Source organism: Garra rufa, chromosome 20, assembly GCF_049309525.1.
Source record: "Garra rufa chromosome 20, GarRuf1.0, whole genome shotgun sequence".
In the NCBI taxonomy this organism is placed as follows: domain Eukaryota; kingdom Metazoa; phylum Chordata; class Actinopteri; order Cypriniformes; family Cyprinidae; genus Garra; species Garra rufa.
Genome location: NC_133380.1, coordinates 16,253,669 through 16,266,912, shown reverse-complemented (window position 1 = coordinate 16,266,912; position 13,244 = coordinate 16,253,669). Strand labels below are relative to the sequence as shown.

General features: G+C 36.0%; 1 protein-coding gene across 1 annotated transcript in view; it reads right to left on the bottom strand.

Moving 5' to 3' along the window:
* Positions 1 to 1,298: 1,298 nt before the first annotated feature.
* The window catches only part of foxj3 (forkhead box J3), an 86,382-nt gene continuing 74,436 nt past the window's right edge, over positions 1,299 to 13,244 (bottom strand). Inside the window, exons 5-9 of the mRNA XM_073825489.1 lie at positions 12,644 to 13,063; positions 12,171 to 12,272; positions 9,412 to 9,597; positions 9,220 to 9,321; positions 1,299 to 5,709 (exon numbers count right to left, since the gene is read on the bottom strand). Of these exons, the coding sequence (XP_073681590.1) occupies positions 5,597 to 5,709; positions 9,220 to 9,321; positions 9,412 to 9,597; positions 12,171 to 12,272; positions 12,644 to 13,063 (923 nt within the window). The 3' untranslated portion in view covers positions 1,299 to 5,596. The remainder of the gene's footprint in view (positions 5,710 to 9,219; positions 9,322 to 9,411; positions 9,598 to 12,170; positions 12,273 to 12,643; positions 13,064 to 13,244) is intronic.

Below are 13,244 nucleotides of genomic sequence, written 5' to 3'. Positions count from 1 at the left end.
TGGCTGATTTCTTTTAAATTTCTCACAGACCTTTAGGCCATGAGTCAAACAAGCCCACTGCGTTTCATCTCAATCGATCTCTGTTAACCTTGTCTAATAGGTGCTCAAATTCGAATGCCCAATAGCGTCCATGTTTTTTGAGATACGCAAATCATCGTTCTATCATTCTGAATAGTTTTGAGATATTAAGCTTCAAAGTTTTTGGGTTCCATAGACTTCTATAACCCTTTTTGTTTTCTAAAAAAAGGCTCAAAATGTACACATTGTACAAAAGAAACATCACATAATGTAATTAGGTTGTCACAGAACAAGAATATGTGAATAACTCAATTTTGACAAAAACGTCAGATAGAACCTTATAATTCCAAGGTGACAAAATGTCATTATAGACACTGGTGGCACTTTGGACCAAGACACTGCATACCAATTTTCATGTTGATCAGACAAATGATTGCATAGTTATAACCATTTTTATGTTTTTTTTTTCTCTCTCTTGTAGCGGCACAAAGTGCCTAAGATCTGCAATTTTTTTCATGTGACTCTGGATCGAGCTTTTAAAGGCCGGGACACACCAAGCAGACGGTCGGTCAGCATCTGTCGGGCTACTTTGGTGTGTTCCACACGTCACAACGGCAGCAGTTTTCCCGATTCGGTGTCGGGGACAATTGGGAAGAGTGAGAACTTTGATTGGATGTTCAGTTTAGCAGAAGAGTCAGCGCCTGAGAATTAAAGCAAAAGTGATGAAAACAGAAGACTGTTCTACTGTTATGTGATCTTACCCAAGCATTCCAATATGCAAATATTTCAGAACAACATGAGCTGCTTAAAATGAAGAATATCTCATTCAGTGCAAAATTTATAACAGTAAGTAAAAACGACCCTGCCCCTTTTAAACGGTTTAGCGTCCCTTTGTGCCAGTCGAAAAGGGACGTTTTAGCGTCCCTTTGTGCGTCCCTACCGAAAAATTTCGATTGAATCCAGCATGCACTTGGTCTGGCGTGAGCCAAGGATTCCAACAACATAAGACACTTGAGCCTGTGACCAACAGTTTTGGAGTTATGAGTGACTCCATACTTTTGATCACTGTAGCGCCCTCATCAGGCTGATTGGGGTGAGCATTGGTGATGTTGAAGATTACTACCATCTCTCCAAGGTTCAAGTCTCTACGACTTATGGTTTGGTCTGCCCGATCAGTTTTATGCAGAGATTGTTGATCCTTGGCCATTCTAACAATTACAATAGGGTTTTTACATATTATTTCATATATGAATGAAATAACCATGACGAAGCAGCAAAGATTCCACAGTGAAGTTAACATATTTTATTTCTTTAAGTGCCATTCATGCATATCGGGGGAAGGGGTGGTATTGACAATCCTAATGACACTTCAGAGTTATTTTACAGCACTAAAACCAATACAAAGAGAAGCCGTGTCATCTTATTGGACAGCAAAAGTAATAAACCGTGCAATAACAAAAAGGACAAAAAGGGGGAAATAAAGGAAACAACAAATACAAGTAATGACCAGGACAAAATCAAACAGAAAACGAAGATTAAAATAGAATATAAACACTGAAACACTGAATGTTGAACCATAGTACAGGTAAAAGGTAGTGTCACACAAAAAGCCAACGCATTTTCATCACATATATACAATATAGATATATACATACTGTGTCACCCTTGGATTGGACAATAACAAAATACTCTGTATTCATCTCCCTCTTTTCTTTCGCAGGTGAACCCGAGCCCTTGCCTTGATCCCTCACCACCCCAGAGGAAAAAAGGACAATCGAAAAGACACATATTTACAAGAAGCACAACAACACACCAACAATGAATAAAATAGGCTCCAAATACCAGAACTTGTTGGCAGTTTTCTCCCGTAAATGTAACAAGGCTTCTCAAATCTTCCTTGATTACAGTAATCTCTCTGGCAGATGCATCCCCACTTGTTTTTAGTTCTTTTTTTCTTTTGTTTTACGAAAACTGAGTTGTCTTTAAACAGTTAAAACTTTCACACGACACAAACACAAAATCAAAGGAGCAATGTTTTGCCTTTTTCTTGTTTCAGAAAAAGAGGAAGAGAGAGAGAGAGAGAGAGAGAGAGAACTCATCACCTGTCCAGCTCGTATTCTCTTGCGCTCCCTTGACGCTTTCCGCTCAGTCCGATCCTTCAGACTTGCATTACCCTTCACCTGGGAAGGACGCCAATTACCTGCTGCCTTAAATGTTGCTAAATTAAACTCGCTCTCTTTGGCAAATGAGAGATCCAAACACATCACTACCACGAACAGATTGGCAATACATACGAAAGATTTCCAACCGAAAACCGACGCTCCTTCTGTGGTCGACATCCAGACAAACCATGATCGAGGGTGAACGCCACAGTACGGTATTAAAGTCACGCTGAGGGTGGATCGATGCCAGGCGTTCACTCAAAGTGAGATCCTGCTTGAGTTAATGAACGACGTGAGCTGCTTGTGCTTCTGAATTCTTTTCAAAGTGCACAAATGGCCAAATAAAAGCTCTCAAAGCTCCTTGTAAGACAAACACTGCGACTAGGTGAACAAGGCTCGTGAACAGTATCCAAACAAAAACATGAGATGGAGAGAAACCACCAAGAAAAGGATGCAGGGAGCCAAAGCAGATTTGGGCAATGAAGCTTAGCTTAAGAACAACGTGCACAGCGTCGCAGTCAAACTAAAAACACAGACGCTGAACAGTCTGTCTGGGGTAAAGTGGATAACAGTTTTGTCCCCGTTTGCCTTCCTTGCTGAACCAGGCTATGTGAGCAGACTCACAAATTCAGCATCACGGCCAATTGAGTTGGATTTCTCAGTTATGCTAGGCTTCAGTATTACGGTTTTTGCTATTTAAACCCCAATAACATCAGAGAACCTGACGATTGACACATGGATATGTAACAAACTACATCAGAATCATGTGTTCCTTAACCATTAAAAATCGTTTTAGAGTGAATCTCTCAAAACTAGGGCTGTCAAAGGGCTGATTAATCGCATTCAAAATAAAAGTTAGTGTTCACATACTATGTGTGTATTGTGTATATTTATTATGTATATATAAATACACACATACATGTATACATTTAAAAAATCTATTTGTACATAAATTTAAGTACTTCATATATAAACATAATGTTTTTCCTAATATATACATGCTTTTGTGTGCATATGTAAATGCAAACTTTTATTTTGGATTATTGTTTGACAGCCCTGCTCAAAACCTGTCACATTTAACCCAAAAATAAAAAGAAATATTTTGCTTGAAGAAACTTATTTTTAGCACCATTAAGATTTTTACTCAAGTGTTTTGTTTTATTTAATAATAAAAACAGTACAAATGTCATTACTAGTAATGTAAGGAGAAAAAAGCATTATTTATAATTTTATCAGTATTAACTATACTGCCTTTAAGCAACATTTTCAGATTTTTTTTCATTAAATAACAAAAATACTGCATTGCAGTAATGAGAAAATGACTAATGAATCATTGCTGAGAATAATTGCAATTACAAAGAAAAATAAATGAAGTAAAATGTTGGAACAGCTTACATTAATGAGAATTTTTTCAGGGAGATTTATTTGCCATGAACTCAAAATCTTAATGGTCCTAAAAATATCCTTTTTTCTTTTCTGATTTTGAGGTTTAAATGTGTTTTCATGAAGTACAGGGCAAACTGTTAAAGATAGGGTTCACGACATGTCGATGACTAGTGTAAATACTTTGTTTGAGAGTCAATAATACTGAAATACAAAAAAAACGATTGTCATAAGTTCACTTTTCCAAGTCTATTAGCACTTCCACTTTGACGAGTAATAAAACAAAGCCCGTAAAGATGACTGAAAACTACCAAGGTGTGCGTAAACGTTCAAGCTATGAGAAACAGATCCACTCCTTCCCTTTCCAACCGCATTTTATGGCTTTTCTAAATCAGCACTGCACTCTACAATTTAGTCTAATCGAAGTGCTTCTCACCGCTTGCTTCTCACCGAGAAGTACCCTGCTAAAGGTCAAAAGCCTGGACCTATTTCTAATTTGGGTTTCGCTATTCTAGTCCAGATCTTGTGCATTCGTTTTGTGCTCTTCAAAAGAGATGATTGTAATCACTGATAGCCCTAACTTAATCATATTGCACAAACACATCGCTGATAGAATAAAACGACACTGTGGGTTGTAAAGGTTAGCAGACGCTTTCAACTAAACTCCTCAAAATATAAACTGTAGTAGCTAATTGTGAACACAGTCTGAATGTGTCATTTGCGACATCCTAGTGGCCCGAATTTCAATGCAGCAAACATTCCTCCAAAATAAGGCTATTAGTGTATCTGAATATTTGATTCATCTTTCTCTCAGTATTACACTACACTTTCAAAAGCAACAGCTAAAGCTAAAAAGGTAGGCTCTCTGCAAAAAGTCCTTGTCAGTGCAGCAAAGAGCAAGCGATTTGATGTCGGTTGGTCCTGGGGTTAAAATAAATAGGGCTGTTTTATTGCGGACCATTAAGCAAATGTGCCTTGACGTGATTTTCATCTCCTTCTCTGTGAAAAGCCACACAGCAGGCTGATTTCGCAACGTGAACGGCTCTCCGGTATCCCACAAACCTCCGGGAAAGCGATCGCTCCTAAACAACGCTTGATATTTTCAGTGGCAGGTCCTGAGGGCTTTAAATGAACTTAAAAGCGATGCAGTCCGTTCGGGAGACTACGGGTTGAAGATGAGGATTGTACATGCAAACGTAAAGCGATGAGGGGAATAGTGAGGTCTGGATCGATATCATTTTCTGACGCACACGTTCGGACTTGCCTAAAACTATTAGTGACAAAAAACATGACACACTTGAGACAGCAAAGATACACAAGTACAAATACTGCAGATAATGTGGTTTACACGTTCGCCGTGAGCCTTAACGATTAGTCAAATCGTCTGGAATCGGATCTGGATGCTTGTCGGCATATTACAGTGTGTAGGGTCAGAGGAGCAAAGAAAAGGGCTACTTGTGCCAGAACGGCAGGTGCTTCGAGGGTCACATTACCTGCACCTCTTCTGAAAAGTGGACTGCGTCTCAGAGGAAGTTTCACAACACGAATGAGGGAGCCAATCTTGTCTGCTAGGCAGTCGAGGTCTGAGTTAGTCACCATGAGAGGGGAGAACAAGCCGGACGTAATCACTCGAAAAATCACAGAACGACAGTTGAAGAGCAGGGGCGAGCTTGGCGGGTTTGCAGAGAGGCTGTGGGTTGGGAGACATTTTGACATAAACATGAGCCACTTGCCCCTTGGACAAGTATAAAAGCGATCACTTAAACATGTCCTAGTAAATGTGATTGTCTTCAAAGTAATATCTTTTTTTTTTTTTTTTTCCGTTTCATAAAAACACCAGGAACACAGGAGTCTCTTTCGGGTCATAATGAACAACACCTGCACTATTTTTCAAGTGTCCCATTCCAATCTGCCTTTGTCGCGGGCATGCAGACAAGTCTGGTCCAGCCCTCTTGCTCTGTAACACAAACACTCTGCCTCCATACGCTCCTCTCTCGTTTTGTCTGCGCCGCTCTTCGCTCTCGGTGACTGGGTTAGACGATGGAGTCCCAGTCGAAGTCGTCCTGGATGTCGTCGGCGGGCATGCGGCGTATCTGGAAGTTTCCAGCAGGCATCATATGCTGCTGGTTCATCTGAGCGTGATGGCCTGAGGGCAGAGCAGAGAAGAACTGTCACGACATAAGAATGCTTCAGCATGCAGAGATTTTTAAAGAAAATTGCATTCCTACTTGTTGTGGAAATATGCAATACTAACTGCTAATGAATCATAAACAGGTTCCCTTGTGATCCTAAAACAGACGTGGCGTCAGTAAGGCATTAATAACTCACCCTCATGTGGTTACAAACCTAAGTGCTTTATTCATCTTCTGAACACAAATTAAGATGTTTTTGCTGAAATCCAAGAGCTTTCTGACACGTTCAAGACCCAGAAAGGTAGTAAAGATAATGCTAAAATAGTCCATGTGACATTAGTGGCTTAACCGTACTTTTATTGAACAAAGTCGTTATTTTTGTTTTCTTTGCACACAAAAAGTATTCTTGTTAGGGCTGGGCGATAAAACGATAACGATATATATCGCGATAGACAAGAGATCGATATCAATAAAAAATGTGTTCGATAAAACGTTCGATATTTTGTATTCTTCGTCGGCCCGCCCAGCCCCCCTTTAACGTTCAGTTCATAGCGCCAGATCACAATAGAAGTTAAGGTTATCTTTCCTACAGAACGGGTCCATGTTGTTGTATTAAACAATTAAATAGCCTTATGTTATCTATCTTATTTACACGACGGCATTTGATTTCTGTCTCTACATGATCGCGCGTTTACAATGTCTCCTCACAGACTGGATCGCGGACTCCATTCATAAAAACGGACTTTACTATAGGGCGGAATGCCGCGGAATTCGTCGATTTTTGGACCAATAAATCAAAAGTTGGTCTGTTAATTAATTCAGATCGCGATATGATATGATATGATATGAACTAGTGTCTGTGAAAACTGAAATGCAAAAAGACCGTTTCAATAAGAATCCTGCATGTTCCGTTTGCTTCTATATGTATGAATGGAGGAGACGCGTTTTATTTTCACTACACTCATACTGCACACGTGACGCTCCCGCTAATTTTTGGCCTTTGCATCTCACATGAACAGACAAACTCCAATAAATACATCTCCAAAGCTGCTGTGAGTGTCACTTTTTGTCAATTTTACCGTTTCATTAGTGAAAATAGCATCATTCATACTGTATTACACACTGAAACTTCACGGCAACCTGTCAAAATAAAAGTGCGGTTTAACATGTAACAGAACAATATTAGTCTTGTATTACTTTGTACAGTATAATGTAGGTGTTTATATGTTCACATTTAAATAATTTACATAAAACAATATATATATATGATAAAAAATAAAATAAAGAGTCACCACTTAATTGTTGAAAAAATACTATTATTATTAAACCTTTTTTTAACTGAATATAATTTTTCTTCTATGTATTAATTTTAACAGTAAAGCTCCGTTTATTTTTATTTTTAAAAATAAATCAGTGATTTTGCTTTCATTTGATTATCAGAAAAATTAAAACAAGAATTTCTGAAAAAAAAAAAAAAAAAGATTGTAAGGCCCTATTGTTCAAAAAGTTGAAAGTTTTGGACTTATTTTTTCACTTAAATAAATATTTTTGTTATTACACAAAGTATAGGCTAAAGTACCGGGAAAGAAGTAATGTTGGCTACTGGCAACCAGCAATCTGTGCAGATTAATATTATCAGCCAAGTACTTTGCAACAATCTCTGACCTGTGGTCAAGCCGTACTTCTGGGCCATACATTAGCTTGACCATTCACTTCATCGACAATGTTTGGTGTTTGAATTGAGGATTAAGAGATAATTAAGTGTATATTGTGACTTTAGACTTATGTTTACATTTTAATTATTTGAGTTTTTCATGGTTGTTGACATTTCTGTCTTAATAACTGAGGGGATTATGATCAGAGGCAGGTTAAGTTTAAAATAAAAATGCTTGAGTGTAATATATTTTTCTCCTGGTCCTTATTTTAAATGGGTCATAAAAATATCAATAATTATCGATATCGACCGATATGAAACACTGATATCATGATATAGTTTTCAGCCATATCGCCCAGCCCTAATTCTTGTACATAACTTCATAATATTAAGGTTGAACCACTGATGTCACATGAACTATTCTATCGATATCTTTACTATCTTTCTGGGCCTTAAACGTAGTAGTTGCAGAAAGCTCTCGGATTTCATCAAAAATATCTTAATTTGTGTTTTTTTGTTCTGCAATTTGTCTTACAGGTTTGGAACGACATGAGGGTGAGTAATTACTGACAGGATTTTCATTTTAGGGTGAACTATCCCTTTAAGGCATCATTCACAACATTGGCATTAATGATGTGGGATAAGTTTAAGCAAAATTAATACTTTTATTCAGCAATCTGATCAAAAGTGATAGTAAAGACGTAAAAAAATCTACATTAAATAAATGTTTTTTAAACATTATTCATCAAAGAATTAAAAAAAAAATGTATATTGGCTTAAAAAAGAAGAAACATTCCATGGAGATATTTTGTAAATTTTCTACCGTAAATATATAAAAACTTAATTTTTGGTTAGTAATATGGATTAACTTTGGTTAACTTTAAAGATGATTTTCTCAATATTTATTTATTTTTTTGCACCCTTAGATTCCAGATTTTTTAAATATTTTCCTATCCTAACAAACCATACATCAATGGACATCTTATTTATTTAGTTTTCAGATTATGTATAAATCTCAGTTGACACTTATGCCTGGTTTTGTGGTCCAGGGTCACATATTAGAATTATTTCTTAAAGATCATGTGGCACTGATGACTGGAGTAATTCTTAATTCTGCATTGGGAATAAAGTACTTTTTAGAGAACAGTTATTTTAAATTGTAATATTTCACAATATTTATTATATTTAAATTGTACTATATTATGTACACTACAAGTCAAAAGTTTTTGAACAGTAAGATTTTTAATTATTTTAAGGAAGTCTCTTCTGCTTACCAAGCCTGCATTTATTTGATCCAAAGTACAGCAAAACCAGTTAAATTGTGAAATTATTTGCCATTTAAAATGTCTTTATCATCACTTTTGATCAATAAGACATCCTTGCTAAATAAATGTAATAATGTCTGTTATTTCTGTTTTCAATATTGATAATAATAATGATAAAAATGTTTCTTGAACAGCAAATCAGCATATTAGAATGATTTCTGAAGGATCATGTGACACTGAAGACTGGAGTAATGATGCCGGAAATTTGGCTTTGATCACTGGAATAAATTACATCTTAAAATATATTCAAACAGAAAACAGTTATTTAAATAGTAAAATTTTGTGCTGTGTTTTAAATAGGATTAAATAAATGCAAGCTTGGTGAGGAAAGAGACTTCCTTAAAATAAAAACATTTAAAATCTTACTGTTCAAAAACTTTTGACTGGTAGTGTATAATTTAAATTAGGGGTTTGTTCTTATGAGCAAGTTCTTATGTGAGTATGAGCAAGAGTAATAGTGATACCTATGATAATGATATTACATAAAACACTGGATGTATTTAAGAGGCCATTCCATTGTTATAAGAGCTGAAATAGGCAAGGACCTGTCATAGTGGGGCCAGCGCTGCTCATGGGCGGCATATGAGGATATCCCGGTGGACCCATCATAGAACTTAAGCTCTGTCTTGAGTCCATGTACATGTTTCCTGAAAAACAAACTGATGTTTACTATGTTATTATTCTGGCAGTCTTAATATGTCAAACTGTGAATACTAGTGATAAATAAATCCACTCACCTGTGTTAATATGCGAGCTGGGCTTTGCATGCATGGAGCCGTGGCACACTGGAGGCTGCACTGCCCCTTGTGGCTGGATTCCTGTGCGAGCAAAAAACTGATTGATGGAGGAGCAGAGGTCTGCCATCTGAGTGGGCTCAAGAGACCAGTTATTCAGCTCCGCCTGCCTCATGCTCTCTTTCAAACCTTCAGAAAAACAGAGACAGATTATTTAAATCACTCTGTGCAGTTGACTTCTCAAAACTAAAATGCAACGCCTTAAAGCACTGCAGATCTATGGCTACTGTTTTAAAATGACATGCGCAATTAATTTACAAAACAAAGTACAGAAATAGCTTAACAGGTCATTTGTTCAAGTTAATAAGCAACATTTTCTGCTGAGTCAATTAAAATGTGTTTTTATTGCTCATTTTTAAATAAAGAAACACTAAGCAATGTTCTTTATTTAAAAAACGTTAAAGAACACACTAGGTTCTAACTTAGTACTAATTAACAGCCAATAAGATTTTAAAAATAAGAGTAATATTCATGCTAATAAGCAACTAGTTAAGGGTGAGAATCCCTATAGTTCTTTAATTTTTCGGTTTAACCACTAAAAAATTTTAATTATATAATTCTATAAATATAACTTATATATTAAAATTTATTTTAAATATTTAAATAGCTACAATTCCGACTGCACAAAATAGTTAAATATTTAATCGATTTTGATTTAAGATTTTAATTAATAAATAATAAAAACATTTAATAACTAATTAAATAACTTACTGTTATCAAATACAACTTACAATTTACCATTATTATATCATATTAAGTGGAAGCAGTACAAAATTAACCTTTTAAAATATCAAAATAATGAACTTTTATCTTTTTCATTAGCATTTAGTCTTTTGAAAAAACACTAAGCAATGTTCTTTACTGAAAAGCTACTTACTGAAATAACTGTTTAAGAAAAAAAACAAATTAGTTAATATGAATGTGTATAAAGTAGTTAAATATTTTATTTTGACAAAAAATGTAAAGATTTTTTTTTAATTAAATAATAAAAACATTTAATGACTAATTCAATTTCAAATACAACTCACAATTTATCACTATTATATATCATATCAAGTTAAAAAGTAAAATTGTCTGGTGATAATCAATTAAAATGTTTTTATTTTTAAATAACGAAAAACTAAGCAATAATCTATAATTATTTTTTTTTAGTTTAATTAGGAAAAAAAATAGCTAAACATTTAAATAAGGTATAATCAATGGTTTGCAGTGCATTAAAGGATTTAAAATGCATAACTTGGAAGCTAATAATGGTTTCCTCAGCGAAGTGCATTTAAAATCCTTTAATGCACAACAAGCCATTGATTATATTGTTTATTCCATGGTCATTTGCCAAGTTATAGACAAGTTAAAACTAGTATTGCTCTTTGCAGCACAAAATTTGACCGAATGGGTAAAAAAAGACGGTTATTTTTGTCAGTTATGACACGCAGCTCTAGCATTCTTCCCCGCTTCAAATCAGACACAGAGATGAAATAGTGCAGTAAGATCACATTTATTTGAATGAATTATAACATTTGTTTCAGTAAATTATCGATCGGCCGAGAGAGAGAGAGAGAGAGAGAAGGCAAGATAGAGAGAGAGAGAGAGAGATGATAGTTGTGTGTGTGTGTGTGTGTGCGTACCTGCCTGCATGCTGAGTGTCTGCGCGTCTCTCTCTACAAACAACAAATTTATTCAAAAACAACAGTTTTACCACCTTGTTGCTGAGGAATATAATGTAGCGATCTAGTATCTAGGCTATTTTAATAATAAGAATCGTGGGGAAGCACTGACAAGAAGTGTATGTGCGCAGCGAAATGCGATCTCCGACCTCTCTTTTTCTCTGTGTGCGTTTGCGTGCATCATTTAAAGCAGCGCATTAATATAGAACGTTGATTAAACTGACTTGGAACTACCTGTACATTAAACGGTTTTACTGCATACCTACCAGCCAATCAGAATCCAATATCCAGACATTCCATGGAATAAAATAAAAATATTACATAATTGTAATATATAAATATTGTCATATTTATATTTAAATAAAATATTTTAATTTTATTACTGAAACTAATATTTAAATAAAAAAAATAATTCAAGTGTGCATAAAGTAAGTAAATATTTAATCTTTAATGAATAATAAAAACATTTATTGACTAATTAAATAATTTACTATTACCAAATACAACTCACAATTTACCATTATTATATATCATATCGAGTTAGAAAGCACAATTTCCTGGTAATAGTCAAATTTAAAATATTTTTATTTTTATTTTTGAAATAATAAAACAGTAAGCATTATTTTTTTTTCTAAAACATTATTCAAAAAGATCTTTTTTTATTAGTTTGACTATTTAAATTTAGCACAACACAAATTTAAAATAAAAATATTACATATTATAAAGATAATATATAAATGCTGTTATATTTAAATAAAATCATTTTAATTTCATTACTGAAATAATTATAAGAAAAAAGGTTATTTATAATTTAAATAAATATTTAAATAGCTGCAATTCAGTGTGCAAAAAGTAGTTAAATATTTAAATAATTCACTACTAATCAAATACAATTCACAATTTACCATATATCATATCAATTGGAAGTCGTACAAAATAACCCATTTAAAATACCTCTTATTTCCTTAGCATTTAGTCTCTTGAAAAAAAATCAAAAAGATAGCAAATTTAGTACAGAAACAGGCATTTGGATTATACCTTGAAAGGGTGACAGATCAACATCAGCCCAGTTGTAGCTGCTGGCGATGCGGCAGCTTTCTTTTAGTGCATCCAGGTTAGGGTACCAGTCAGTGGGAAGACCTGCAGAAAAAACGAGAAGGTAATGTAGGCCACAGCAGAACTCATTTAGATGTGCACTTCCTGTTTGAGGCAGCAGGGGGAGCCATAACCCTCTGCTACAGGCTTGCTCTCTAAAGTGTGCTGCACTTGTTTTGTTCTCATTAGAGCGAGCTGTATAAATCACCCTGTGATTTACTGCTGACTGCTCCAAAGTTGCCATAAATTTCTTAATCTAAAATAAATGACTGTTAGAAGAGGCCTGAATAAATCGGCCTGTCAGGGCAATGCCAGCGCGGAAGGAAGTATGCTGAGGGTTCGAGACAGAAAGCAAAAGGAAAAGAAGAGAGACGATCAGATAGCGAGAACTATCACCGACACACACAGACTCTTACCGGTGTTGCACTGCATCTGTTGCTGGGCAGGATGAGGCTGGTGGGAGAGATTCTGGTGCTGCTGCTGCTGTTGCTGCGGCGTGTGCTGGCCGTGGGCCTGGTGCTGGGAGGGATGCTGCCCGTGCTGGCTGTGTTGGCTGTGCTGGGGATGTTGGCTGTGCTGGCTGTGCGCCGTGTGCGGGTGCTGGGTGTGAGGGCCATGCTGGGAGAGGTGCTGTCCGTGGGGCGAGTTGTGGGCCGAGTGAGGGGGGTGGGAGAGAGGCACCTGGCTACCGCTGTTGGGGATGTTGTTGGGGTGAGAGTTAGTGATGCTGTTCTGGTTGTTGTGAGGGTGGGTGCTGATGGTGCTGCTGGGGGAGTGTTGGTAGGAGCAGGAGGTGTGGGTCTGCTGGGACGACTCCGAGGGCATACCCATCAGACCTGTAGGAATCAAACAAAGATGGCATTAATTCTGCATCTGATCAGAAACCCTTCCAAATTAGTCAATGTACTTAATGGCACAATATGTACATTTTGATTAAAATATCCAAAAACCACTAGGACAGTGTTATATATGTTATTGACTTGTGTACTTGCATTATGCCAAAAGTTTCCATGAATG